Source organism: Ctenocephalides felis, unplaced genomic scaffold (genome assembly GCF_003426905.1).
Source record: "Ctenocephalides felis isolate EL2017-DRISC unplaced genomic scaffold, ASM342690v1 CF-g0.4_SCAFFOLD_00898, whole genome shotgun sequence".
Lineage (NCBI taxonomy): Eukaryota > Metazoa > Arthropoda > Insecta > Siphonaptera > Pulicidae > Ctenocephalides > Ctenocephalides felis.
In genome coordinates this window covers 172,294-185,672 of record NW_020537052.1, presented here as the reverse complement: position 1 = coordinate 185,672, position 13,379 = coordinate 172,294, and the positions used below count along the sequence as shown (strand labels likewise).

At 28.8% G+C, this 13,379-nt stretch overlaps 1 protein-coding gene across 1 annotated transcript in view; it reads left to right on the top strand.

Annotated features, from left to right (window-relative positions):
* The window catches only part of LOC113365337 (glutamate receptor ionotropic, NMDA 2B-like), an 86,857-nt gene that overhangs the window by 50,968 nt on the left and 22,510 nt on the right, over positions 1-13,379 (top strand). The window contains exons 3-4 of the mRNA XM_026606913.1: positions 5,507-5,688; positions 12,538-12,778. Of these exons, the coding sequence (XP_026462698.1) occupies positions 5,507-5,688; positions 12,538-12,778 (423 nt within the window). The remainder of the gene's footprint in view (positions 1-5,506; positions 5,689-12,537; positions 12,779-13,379) is intronic.

Below are 13,379 nucleotides of genomic sequence, written 5' to 3'. Positions count from 1 at the left end.
AAACTTAGTTCTAAAAGGTTACCCAGTAGTAAACCTTTTCAATTTTGATATTTTGAATTTAAAAATTGAAAATACAATGATTATATAGAGTAAACTTAAAAATAAAAAGATCTATGAGGTAAATGAGTATAAATTGTGAATTATAACAACAAATAAAAAAGACATAACTAATAAACTAAACATAACATAAAAATAAATAAACATATAAATAAACAACTAAATAAGTAGTACTTCTAATTGGAATGAATATATTATATATTATGTGGAGGTCAATATGTCGGATCCGTCGAGGGGGCGTTTTCTTTTTAGCCGTTCAATGCCGTGCGACTTCAATAAATTCTTGGCCAGAATATTTGGATGGTTTTGTACTCTGCTCTTATATTTTTGACTAATTAATTTAATTTCTTCATCAATAGTATTTATGTTTAGGTCTTGATGGACTAACCAGTTTGGTGTGTATTTGGGGGCGTTTAGTATTTGTTTCAAAAATTTGTTTTGGAATCTTTGTATAATTGCAATATTAGATTTACGCGCTGATTTATATAATTTAACAATTATTAATATATCGAATCATATAAGTAATGGAACTCATATTCTAGTTGCAGTATTACGCAATGGAATAATATTTTTAGATACACTCCCATAACGTCGTCAATAACTTTTATCATTTTCATGAGCAACATTCAAGTGCATCATAATAAAAATAAATGTAAATAAAATAATCATTTCTATAATAATGTCACTGCATTTCTACTCCGCGTTTTCTTCAATAATCAGAACACACGACAAAATAGCACTAGAAAGATACTTGCACATAGCTCGAATGCTACTTCAATTATAATTTTGATTTTCAATTTTGATAAGCTAAATCTAGGAAACTCTTTATGACTAGTCAGTACGTATTCTGAGATCGTGTTTTTGATAATGTTCTTGCGCATTTCATTCAATTTAACTCAAAGTAGAAAATTGATAACCTGGAGACATTGAAATTGTTGGTATGATAGCATAAGCTAAATCACTTCTGTTTTGTTTCAATTAAAAATCGTAAATTTTGTTTATTTTAGTACAATCAGTAACTTGGGTGAATATATTTAAATGCCTTATTTAGTCCATTGTATATACCTACTACTGATCACATGGTGAACCATATTGATCAACGAACAAAATAGTTCACTTTTAGGTCAAGCATAAAATGGTATCTAACTTTATTCTATTTACTTTTTTTTAACTAATCTATGATGTACAAATATAATAAAAATGTAGACTGAATATTCTAATAATTCATAACAGAACAAAGATATTAAATTTAAGACAGAACCAAACATTTTAAATTAATCCATAAACATTTTCTAATATACTATTTTAAATTTTTGTACAGTCATCACTAAAAATTATTGGATACATAAATAAATAAATTTTAGATATTTTTATGAATTTAAGATTTGAATTTTTATATGTAAAAAAATGGCTCATATAGTAATAATTATTTTTTTCTGAAACTTTATTTTTAACTTCCCGTAGGGCAAGTTATAGTAATCGCAAAAAAATCGAAAATGAAAATTTTTATATATCTTTACGTTTCAGAGGTTTCTGAACATTTTGGCATACCTTAGAAAAAATGGATGTATGTGTGTGTGTGTGTGTGTGTGTATGTGTGTGTGTATGTATGTATGTATGTATGTGTGTGTATGTATGTGCGGATACAAATTTTCGTCGACGATTTCGGGAACACGGATCAACCGATTTGAATAATTCAAAAAACATTCGATCCGTATTGATAAGGAGACGTGCTGATTAGTTTTTGGCAAAGGCAGGTCAAGCCGTTCCGAAGATACGGGGCAAAAAGTTCCGAAAACGGTAACTCAGTTTTTAAGAGAACGGAGCGTCCGATTTTAATAATTCAAAAAACATTTTATTTGTATTGACAAGATGAAGAATCGATACAACTTTCATGAAGGTAGGTCCAGCGGTTTCGGAGATATAGAGGAAAAAGTAAAAAAATGAGCCATTTGGCGGTCAAAAATGATCATTAGACATATGCACATCAAATTATCAGACATTTTATAGAGATTTTAACAATAAGTATACATTTTGTTAACATTCCTATCGGTTCCGTACCAATGCTTATGCGTTAGACAGCGACGCGGCGCTTACGCGCTTTATATTTTGTCCCTATGTAGTTAAAGCAGTACGATTGCTTTGAAAAAAAAGTTCAGATCTTCCACAATATGTCAAAATAAAGAAAAAAAAATTTTTTTCAAAAAAAACAAATTTTTAAAAAAAAAAATTTTTAAAAAAAAATTTTTTTTTTCAAAATAAAACTAATTTTTTGTCCAATTTATAGTTTCTCAAAAATCTTATTTTTTCAAAGTAATTTTTTTTCAAAAATGTTAATCGTTTTAAAAAAAAAATAATAATTTTTGGTACGGGAAGTTCCAGCAATTTGCCTTAAGGCACGATGCCCTAATTGCCTTAAGACAGAATTCCACTTACAGCTAGTTTTTGTTTGAGTTGAGTCGTTTTTCCTAACATGCCCTTGTAGTATACAATGACCCTTCTCGGCCGACTAATGTAAATTCATCTAATTTATTGAATGTCCTTTACTGGACAGTTGTAAATAAAAGAGATAATAAAAAAAGTGCAAATCAATTTGTTGTCGTATTTTCAGAATATCCCAAAATATAAATTTTGTGTAAATGATTAACGTACAAAAATGTGCGTTTGGCAATTTTTTTATTTGTAAACTGTTTAAAACACGATGATGTATTGACCCTGATCTTAAAACAATAAAACAAAGCATAACATCAGACTTGAATTGATTTTCATAAGAAATGAGAAAAATTGATTTTCATAAGAAATGACGTAAATTGGCTCTTATCCAGTCAGCACTCATCTCGTTTAAAATTTTCTGTAGAAAAATCTACTGTCTTACTAAAAATAATATCATTGGAGTTGATATTACGTATAAAATGATACTACATTATGCTTCAATTTATTGTAATTTATTTCAAAGATGAATACCTATGGAAAAAATAGTTTGATTTTTCATACATTAGTTATTTTATTCTAGTATATTCAATTTTTGCAAACTTCTTGTTGCACATCAGTGCTCGAGGGTTCTTTTTATTTGCAATTATATTTTGGATCTGCATTTTTGAATAAATGTATATAATTACTTTCTGATATCATGTTTCATGTAACATGCAGGATTTGATCTCAGTAGCTGCCCGAATATAAGTTGAATACTTGCTCAAAAACAATGATTTTATCTGTGATTGCCAAAATGCATACGTATTCAAAAACATCCCCATAGTTACAAAATTGGATTTGGATCTACGTACACGCAATAAAATAATGTCAAACCATCTAGAACATTTCGGCAATGGCTGTTGCGGTTTCCAATTACATTTGGTCAAATTCGCCAGAACGTTTCTGTGGCTTATGCATTCAGTGTATATATAATCCTACTTTGTCGGAATTCCTCTGAGCAAATCTGTGTATCTATGTGCAATGTAAAACTGAACAGACTAGATCAATATATTGCACTATAAACTGTTTATCTATCTACATCCATTGAGATAAAAGACAATAATCTGTGTCAATATGGAAAATCAATATCAGGAAAATAGGAATACAGTCAACCCTCGGTTTACACGGTACTCTGGATATACGGTTCCCATACTACGCGGAGCTAAAAATCCGACATCTCTCCGACTACATGGTTATTGTTCAGCAGCTCATAAGTTTCTTGCGAAACCTATGAGTGATTCTAGTAACTTGATATCAAAAGGGTATTAATGTAAGTTTTGATATCGCCTTTTATCTTTTAGACATGCCTGATTATATAGTAGCTCTCTAAGAACACGTTTGAACTGACTCCTGCGTCGCGCTAATTTTTGAATGAGGTGTCTATTAAAGTTTATACAAAACCGACATTTCAGAAAACCGGTTTTCGAATTTTAATTTGACTAAAAAACCGGTTTTAACCGGTTTTCGAATTTTATATAGAAAATAAATTGTTGCTCGAATATTCTGCAATTTATCCGCAAATTTAGTGTAATTTAGAATAGTATTTGACTGAATTTATTTATTGTTCAATTTCATAGATAGCAAAACAAAATTATTTTAATTTTTATTAGTAGAACTAAAGAATAATAGTTTATCTTGATTAAATAACTTTGAAAATAATTATTCGTTATTCATGCATCATTTTCACATATAAGAATGAAAATATTTTTATGATAGTGAAAGGAAAGTTTTCGAATAAATAAAAATAATACATTTTTAAATAAAAAAAGATTAATTAAATAAAAATAATAAAAAATATTGGATACATGTTGATACATACTTGATAATATCAATTTTAGTTTTAAAAACAATTAAACTAAACTTTTATTTCTATTCCGACCAACTTTAATTAATTAATTTTAAACATTCTAGTTGATTTTTGTTTAATAAAATATGATTTAAAAAAATTGAGAACGTCTATCGAATTGCTACTTAAACGTGTCCTTTGTTTACTCACAAAATTTCCTGAAATAGAAAATACTCTCATACTTGCGACCAAATCATGCTTAATTGTTTTTAAATCCTGATATAATAATTCTATGTTTTTTGTTGTTGAATTTGTAGCTTCTAGGGTTTAAAACTCTTTTTTTAAGTTTGAGTAGAGGAAGTTATATCTTCAAGAAGTTAAACTGATTTAAATTAATACATACACTGGTATAAAAATATCAATTATAATCATAATATTAATATATACATTAGTCAAAAGCTAACACAAAACCATTCTGAGAACCATTGCAGACTGATAAGATTCCAAATGCTATTGAACCGATATGATTTCAAGAATCAAATCGCTTTCATCTATCTTTTATATTTGGCTATATTTGTCATTTTCCATTCATACAGTGAAAACCTACTTTTTTCACTAAAAAACCGGTTTTCGAAATCCATAATTTTCACAAAAAAAACGGTTTTTAAAACCGGTTTTTGAAAACCGACAAACCCTAGTGTCTATGTCATACATGTCGTTTCGTCCAAATTACTCCTACTGTAAGTTGGAAAAAATTGTGCGATTTGTACTAATTCTGAGTCTCTCATAGCGCGGTTCCCATACTGCACTATATAAGGTTTCATAGAACGCACTACGAATTAGCCTGAATTGTATGTTAAATACGAGTTTTTTATAGCACGATCCCCATACTGCACGCACTTACCGCGTAAAGCGAGAGTTTACTGTACATATTTTAACTTGTTTACAAAATGAGCATGTTTTCTATTGATTGAACGGCAACCTGATTGAATAGTTATATGAGAATCCAGTTGCCCTTAGTTCTAGTTAGTGTTTGTATCTAATTTAAAACGTTATAAGGTTCCTAAATGTATGATATCTTTACTCTTACTAACTGACCTATAAATTTTCCCTCAGAAACAACTTTTATCATTCTGTCCATCTCAAAATCAATCAGTCCATCAATATGTTATCTGTCTGTGTCTATTCTAGAACGTCGGGCCTCTCAATCGACGCTTCAGCTCCAATTAGCGCCTTCGATCGAACATCAGACTGCTGCCATGTTGAGCATCCTGGAAAGATACAAATGGCACCAGTTCTCGGTTGTGACATCGCAAATTGCCGGACACGATGACTTCATACAGGCAGTCAGGGAGAGAGTATCCGTCATGCAGGTAATAAAATACTTCTTTTTAAATAAATAATTGCTTTTTGAAAAATGTGTGATCAGTATGAAAAAAGATTTTTGAAGTAAATAAGCAATGCAACGAAAATTCGTTCCGCCACAAATTTATGCGTTAACTCATTGGTCATCGATATGATCATTCCAAACGATTTGATATAATTGGTACAAGTCTTCTTATCATCGTCTTTGTCAATTGCGAAAGGTCAAATGTCAACCTATAATTTAAGGTCATGTCATTAAATTCTAGATTTAATAAAAATAAAAAACGTAGTAGTACTTACAGATCATATTAAAATATTACGACCCTACGTCAAGTCGCTTAATTTTAAACATTCTTCAAATTAGTTGGTATCGTTTTTTTGGCATTTGTCAAAATTAGATCTTTCATTCACGTTTGCTAAAAAACGCCTGAACCAATTTCAGAAATTTAAAAGCCATTTGAAGTGTCTCAATGAGGAATATCGTTTGTCAGTTTTGTGCGACGATCTGCCTAGCCGTTTCTTTGTAATTTGGAAAAATGTTAAACTTTTTATTCACGTTTAAGCTCATATTACCAAATCAATTTAAAAAAATCAAAAACCGTTCAAAAGATATTAGTTGGGAATGATACTGATTAGTTTTAAGTGAAAATCTACCAAGCCGTTTTCATGTAATTAACGGTTGAAAAAAAATTAAAACGATTCGTATGGAACTTTTTTGGCGATATATACCATGGTCTTATAGAACTTACTGAAATATTACGGTCTTACGACAAGTAGTTTAATATTAAAAATTCATCAAAGTTTGAAAAACTTAGTATAGTTTTTTTGACGTTTGTTAAAATTAAAATTAGACGATTTACATGGTATAACGATAGAGTACTTAGGTCTTAATAAACATACTAAACCATTAAAGACCTACTGAAACTGATTCAGTTATAAAAAGTATTGATTTTTAAAATTTTGCTTATAGAAAATACTCCAAGTTAATGTGTTTGTTCGTTTTCAATTATTTATAATGAATCCTCTCGAAATACTTTTAATCACTCACAAATTAATTTATTATTTATTGATTAAATCGATAATTTACATATATCGGAAAGTTTATATAACTTGTTTAATATTTTTTGAACAATTGTGATAAAGACGAATCAAAATAATGATATTTGTTTTATTAACTATACAGCATGGCTATCAAAATATGCAATTTTTAACTTCTATCAGAAATATTTTTTTCAACAAAATTGAGAAAGTTATGTGCATAAAAATCAATTAGCAAAGTATTATAAAAAAAATTGTTCCAAAATCTAACAAAATATGCTTAAAAACAAAATTTTATTTTAATACATAAATATACTTCTGTGTCTACAAAAATAATGTCCACAATTTTGTACTGCCATCATCACAGTACGTTCCAAGTAATTACGCTACTGAGAACAAATCTTGTACTTTATTCTGAACATAAATTGCTCAAATTACGTCGTAAATGTCGTAAAATCTGAGACTAGTTTTATTTGATGCCACCCTATAAAATTGTCTGTCAAATTAATGTGTAATAAAATACTATAGATATTATGTGACATGTTGAGGAGGTTATGGAAGATGATTCATAAAATACCCGTGATGGGAAGGGTCATATTTTTAATAGATAAAATAGTTTTATAGTCTTAATCTTATTAGTAATTTTAACTTTTACTACGGGTATTACTATTACTAATAAAGAAACCTATTCAATGTTCATTTAATCTCTTCTGTAGTTAGAATTTGTGTGAATTTCTACTCAAATATCTGCTTTTCTTGTAAGCTTAATGAAGTCTCAAATACTCCACCGTAGCTTACAATTTGCTTGAAACTTCTAGCATGTTTAATCCTGTATTTGCATTATCCGTTCTGCAGTCGAAATGTGGTTTGTTAACTGTACTAATTAATTCAGATTTACTGAAATGGTATGTAATATAAATTATGAGAATTTCTATGTACATTTTATATTGCACTAGCTTTATTGTTGTAGCAAACTTAAAATGGCTTTCCAAAAAATTTAGAAAGTTTTTTCTGGCAAATTTAAAATGGAACACATAATATATCTTATTTGATGAGATGTTCATTTTTTCGGTTTCTAAATTGTTTCACACCAAAATTGGCAAAAGTGACTATTTTTTTAGCCTAAATTCCACCTCTCGTTGACCATTAATCAAAGCTTAATGAGAAACTTCTGCTTCTGCTAAGTAGTGTGTTTGTTCATATTTATAATTGTAAAATATGTCTACAGTTTTAGATTAAAAAACTGAAAAGTTGTTAGTTCAAAATCTAGGTGAGTAAGTTTTGGTAAAAATCGGTAGGACCGTTTTTGGGTAATTAATTACTGAGCATTTTTTGACGATTTTAACCAAAATATGCATACTAATAGTTCACGTGTCTTGAACTATCATTTCAAAATAATATAGGTATACGAAATGTAAATACAAAACGTTATCAAAATTTTGAATAATGCCATTTTGTAATTTTAAAATTCTGAATAACCACAGATATTGTGCATTTAAACACAATTTTATAGAAGTTATTCGATCAAAATTGGGAATGGTTTCATTATCATTTTCTAATAGAAATTTATAATTTATTATTAATAAAATTTAATAAGAATCTTTATATATGTGAGACGAAAAAAATAAAAATTGAGTAATATCTATCTAAAAAGTGAATAAATAAAATTAATCATATTGGTGTTATTGGAGGCAATAATGATTATTTTCTTATAATTTTGATCAACAATTACATGATTTTACTATTCTTTTATTTAAATCTTTCATAACAAAAATTTGCTTCGAAATTTGAATTTTCAATTGGAATATTGTACATGACATCTTTCGTTAATTCATTATTTTTGAACAATTTACAACATTTTCAGAAAATGCACAATATTTAGCCATAATTTTCAGATGATTCATTAAATTTTCATATAAGCTTCAATATTGTCATAAAATTTGCTATATTTTCAGGCTACTTATAATATCACCAGACAACATAAAATATTTACTAATTATTTGAACATTTGGACTTCTCAGATAAGGTACAAAATATTACGAATTACTTGCAATTGTGTCAAGCAATTTCTGACAATCTCATATAATATACTAAATTTTCTATGAACTTGCAATGAGTTGAGTTCCAACAGTTATGAACAATTTATAGCATTTATGTATAACTCGCAGATTTCTAGAAAAATTGTAATATTTTAATTCATTTTAGGTAATATACCTTCATACAAATTACAATATTTTTATGCAATTTATAGCAATCCCACCTATTTACAATATTAATAAACTATTTGCATCGTCTTCTGACAATTTTTGATACTCTCATATAATTTATAAAACTTTGATGCAGTTTGCAATATTTTCGGACAAATTATAACTTTTACAGGCAATGCAAAATACTTCCAAACTCCTGGCAACATTTTTAGGTAATTTATAACAATTTTATACAATTTACAAGATTTTTAGACAATTTAGAGAATTTTCATCCAATTGTTCAATATATTCATGAAATTGATAAAATCCATACTTCTAACTGACTTACAGCATTTTTAGGCAAAACACGAAATCATTTACGAATCATTTGCAACACTATCAGAAAATTTATTTACTCTCATACAATAAACAGCATATTCAGTCAATTTTTGCATCTTCATACAATTGTTCAATATTTTCTTCTAATTTGCAATATTTTTAAATGACTTATAGCATCTTTAAACAATTTATATAATATAATAATACAAAGTATACAAATCATTTACAGCAACTATAGGCAATGCATTACGATCTCATACCAAAGACTACATTTTCAGACATTTTTTAGAATTTTCATACCATAGTTCAATATATTTAAGAAATTTGCCGCATTTCCAAATGACATATAATGTTCAAACTTATCTTAACAATCTTCAAACTTATTTTCAAACAATGTAAAAAAATCAACTTCAGACAATGCATGACTATCTCATGCCCAACACAATATTTTCAGGCAATTTTTGGTATTTTCATACAATTTCTACTGTTCAATATATTAACCACATATGCAATAGCGTTGAATGACTTACAACATTCTCATACAATAAGCAAAATTCCGAAATAATTTGCAACTTTATCAGGCAATGCATGACAATCTCATCCTACTTGCAATATCCTATGCCTATTAGCAAAACTTTCAGATGACTTATACGATTTTTGCTCGATGTGCTACAATTTTGTCCTTTTCGATGGCAAATATTTCACCCTAAACTGCCCCGAACGTTTAATCCTTTATTTGCATTATCGATTTTGGCTTCGCCTGTCGGATCACTTAACCGCATTAATCACCACGAATAGGATATTGACTAGTCAATACTCTGTTCCATTTGCCAAATTAATTGAGCTACAATATAAAGTTCGTGTTCGGATCACTCGTGTTTTACGAAATGCCATTACATTGTTCTACATCAATCTTTCCAAAGCTCCCTGTTTTTTTAATTAAAGATTTTATCTCAAACTACATGAAAGAGCGAAAGAAAAATGGAACTTAAGAGAAGTCTTTTGTTAAGCAAAGTAGTCTATTGTGAAATGACTTGGTCTACAGCTTTGATGATGATTGTGATGATTCATGTGGAGATTTTTTTATGATATCCTGTACAACATTGCTTTAAATTAATTTTAGTAGTGATAAATCTACGGTATGTCTCAAACTGACATTCAACTAGAGTAAGAATGCTTCTGGAATGTGCTTTCGTGTAATGGTTAGATGCAATACTATCCACAAAATTTAATTAAATTTTAAACTATTTATATAGAAGTGTTGGTGTTTAAAGATTTTTTTAAATTGTGAACTGTTTTACCCTGAATCCAGTAGGTAGTACTGCCCATTATCATTATCAAAAGTGTAAACAATATTTATATCATTTGCAACATTATCAGGAAAATTTATGGCTTATAAAATAAACAACATTTTTAGTAAGTTTTTGAAATCTTCACAGATATGTTCAATATATTCATGAAATTTCCCACATTTTCAAATATCTATTTCAACATCTTTAGACATTTATAAGTTCAATATTTCTAATCATATTTAGTATACTATTGTATTTATTTTATTTGAGTATTATTTATTGTACTTGAGCTTTTTGAAATTATAATGCTAATATGAGCCTTTTGAGTATGTTTGACGGTAGTTTTATTATTAACGTTTTATAACGCACGATATTAGTTAATTATTATCACATTCAAAAATGTTAGAAATTAAAGATCAAAATGAAGCATAGAAAATTTATTTTAAAGTTGCATTTGTTAATTAATGTAACGTAAACTTACTTAGGTATTATTAAGTCACATATATATGCATTATATCACTTTTATTTGCAGTATATGATGTTTATCGGTAATTTGGTAATAATTTCAGTCTTGTTTCATTCTGATAGAAAACTATATGGAGCACATTTGCTCCAAGTCAGAATTTTAGCGTGCCATGACATATATAATGTAAAAAAATGTATAAAATTATCTTTTAGATTGATGTCTAATAAATCATCATAAATTATTATACTATTGAGTATTAATCAAATAAACATACAGTTATTTATGGAATGCACTTCACAATAATTTATTTTAGTAAAATGATTAAAGCTAAGTCTAATTGATCATTTCTTATTTTACACTTTTTCTGATTCAAGTTTTAAATATAAACTTCCTTATAAGAGTTAACATAAATGGTGCTTTAAGTGACAATAATTGTCCAAGTAATCTGGATCTATTTTTAGCAGATACGCCACTGGATGTAGCTGCTAATTTCCAGTCATTGTTTTTGTTCCATATATTGTATCTGCTCATAGTATGTGAAAACAAAATTGCATAATAGAGATAAATGCAAAATTATTAATGAATTTAAAGTAAAATGTAGCCAGTTTACTGAAATTGCTATACCAATGCCCAATTTCGTAATGATTTATGATGATTTATATATAAATTGTGTTCCCGAGTCTACTAATGCCAGGTTTAGTACCAAATTTATATGATCAGAAAAATAATAATGAATATAGATAAAAATTTAAAATAATAAATTTGGGGCAAATTGTCTATTTTGCTAAGGTGAGTTCTTGTTTAACTGTAATATTAACAAAATCTATGAAAACCTGTGAATCATCAAGAATATGATTGGCCCGGCCGATCTCTACCAAAAACTCATCAGCACGATTCCCAACCAATATCTTTCGAACGGTTTTTGAATTTTCAAATTTGATTCAGAACTGCGGGATAAAACGTGGACAACAAATTTTTCATTTTTCTATGATTTACAAAGCAACGGTTCGGCGGATCGTAGCGCACAACTGGCAAACGATAGTCCTCATCGAAATACATCGAATGGCTTTTAAATTTTTGAAATCGGTTGAGTCGTTTTTGAGCAAACGTCGATTTACGGCAAAAAATCTGTTCACATACACACATACATATACTTTTTCCAAATTTGGTCTCATTCGATTCAGAATGGCTTGAAACGTCGAGAAAACATAAAATTAGCGAATCGGATTTTTTAATGAAAACATTAACTCCCTCAGGAAGTTAATAATGAAAATAGATAAGTAGAATTTAAAATATTAAATTTGGTGAAAATTGTCTGTTTCGCTGAGGTGAGCAATTCTTGTTTAACTGTTATATGTACAAAATATATGAGAACCTGTGAATCATCAAGAAGATACTAATGATTTGAAGCTAACAACTTATCGAGTAGAATATACATTATTAAAAAATTAATACCAGCTGCATTAATAGGATCTAGATTGCAGCAACCCTTGCTTTCTAAGTTTTTCTCTACAAATATTCTTTATCTATTTCCAGGATCGTTTCAAATTCACCATCCTGAACGCTATCTTGGTAACCAGTCCAAAAGCCGATTTAGTGGAATTGGTTCAATCGGAATCCCGGGTGATGCTCTTGTACAGCACTCGGGAGGAGGCGAGCGAGATCCTCCTGGCCGCCAGAGATCTACAGATCACCGGCGAGAATTACGTGTGGGTGGTGACGCAGAGCGTTATCGAAAATCTCCAGACGCCCTACCAGTTTCCAGTGGGAATGCTTGGTGAGTTGTTAACTGAGATTAGAACTGAATTTTAAATAGTTGCTTTTCTGCTGGGAATTGTTGGTTGTGGAGTCGATAATACGTATAGTTGTATAAGACTTAGACTTATAAGTTGTATAGTTGTACCTTATATCGTAGTTGTATAAGAAACAGGATTTGATTAATTTATTTTGTTAACATTCATACTCATGGCTGTTGCAACGTTGATATTCATGAGAGTAGTATAAGGTCGACCAAAAAAAATTCGCTGGCTGATTTCAGGCGTTTTTTTTCTTTTTTTTTGAAAAATGCGTAATTTTGAAAATTTCTTTTTTTTCTAAATTTGTTTTTAAAATTCCTGTCTTTTGGCTTTCAATTTTTTAGTTGTTGATATTGATCTAGACAAAAAATTTTTTTAAGGAAAATTTAAGATTTCTTTGTGTGATACAGCACTGAGCCTGTCATGAACTCTATGTATCTAACTATTAGTATCTATTTTGTCTCGGGCAAACTGATATCAAGTAGTTAAACGCAACCTGATTTCAAGTGAAAATAGGCCGTTGCTGCAGAAACACAGCTAGATCAGATGATTATTTCAATTATCTTCTAATAGTAAAAAATA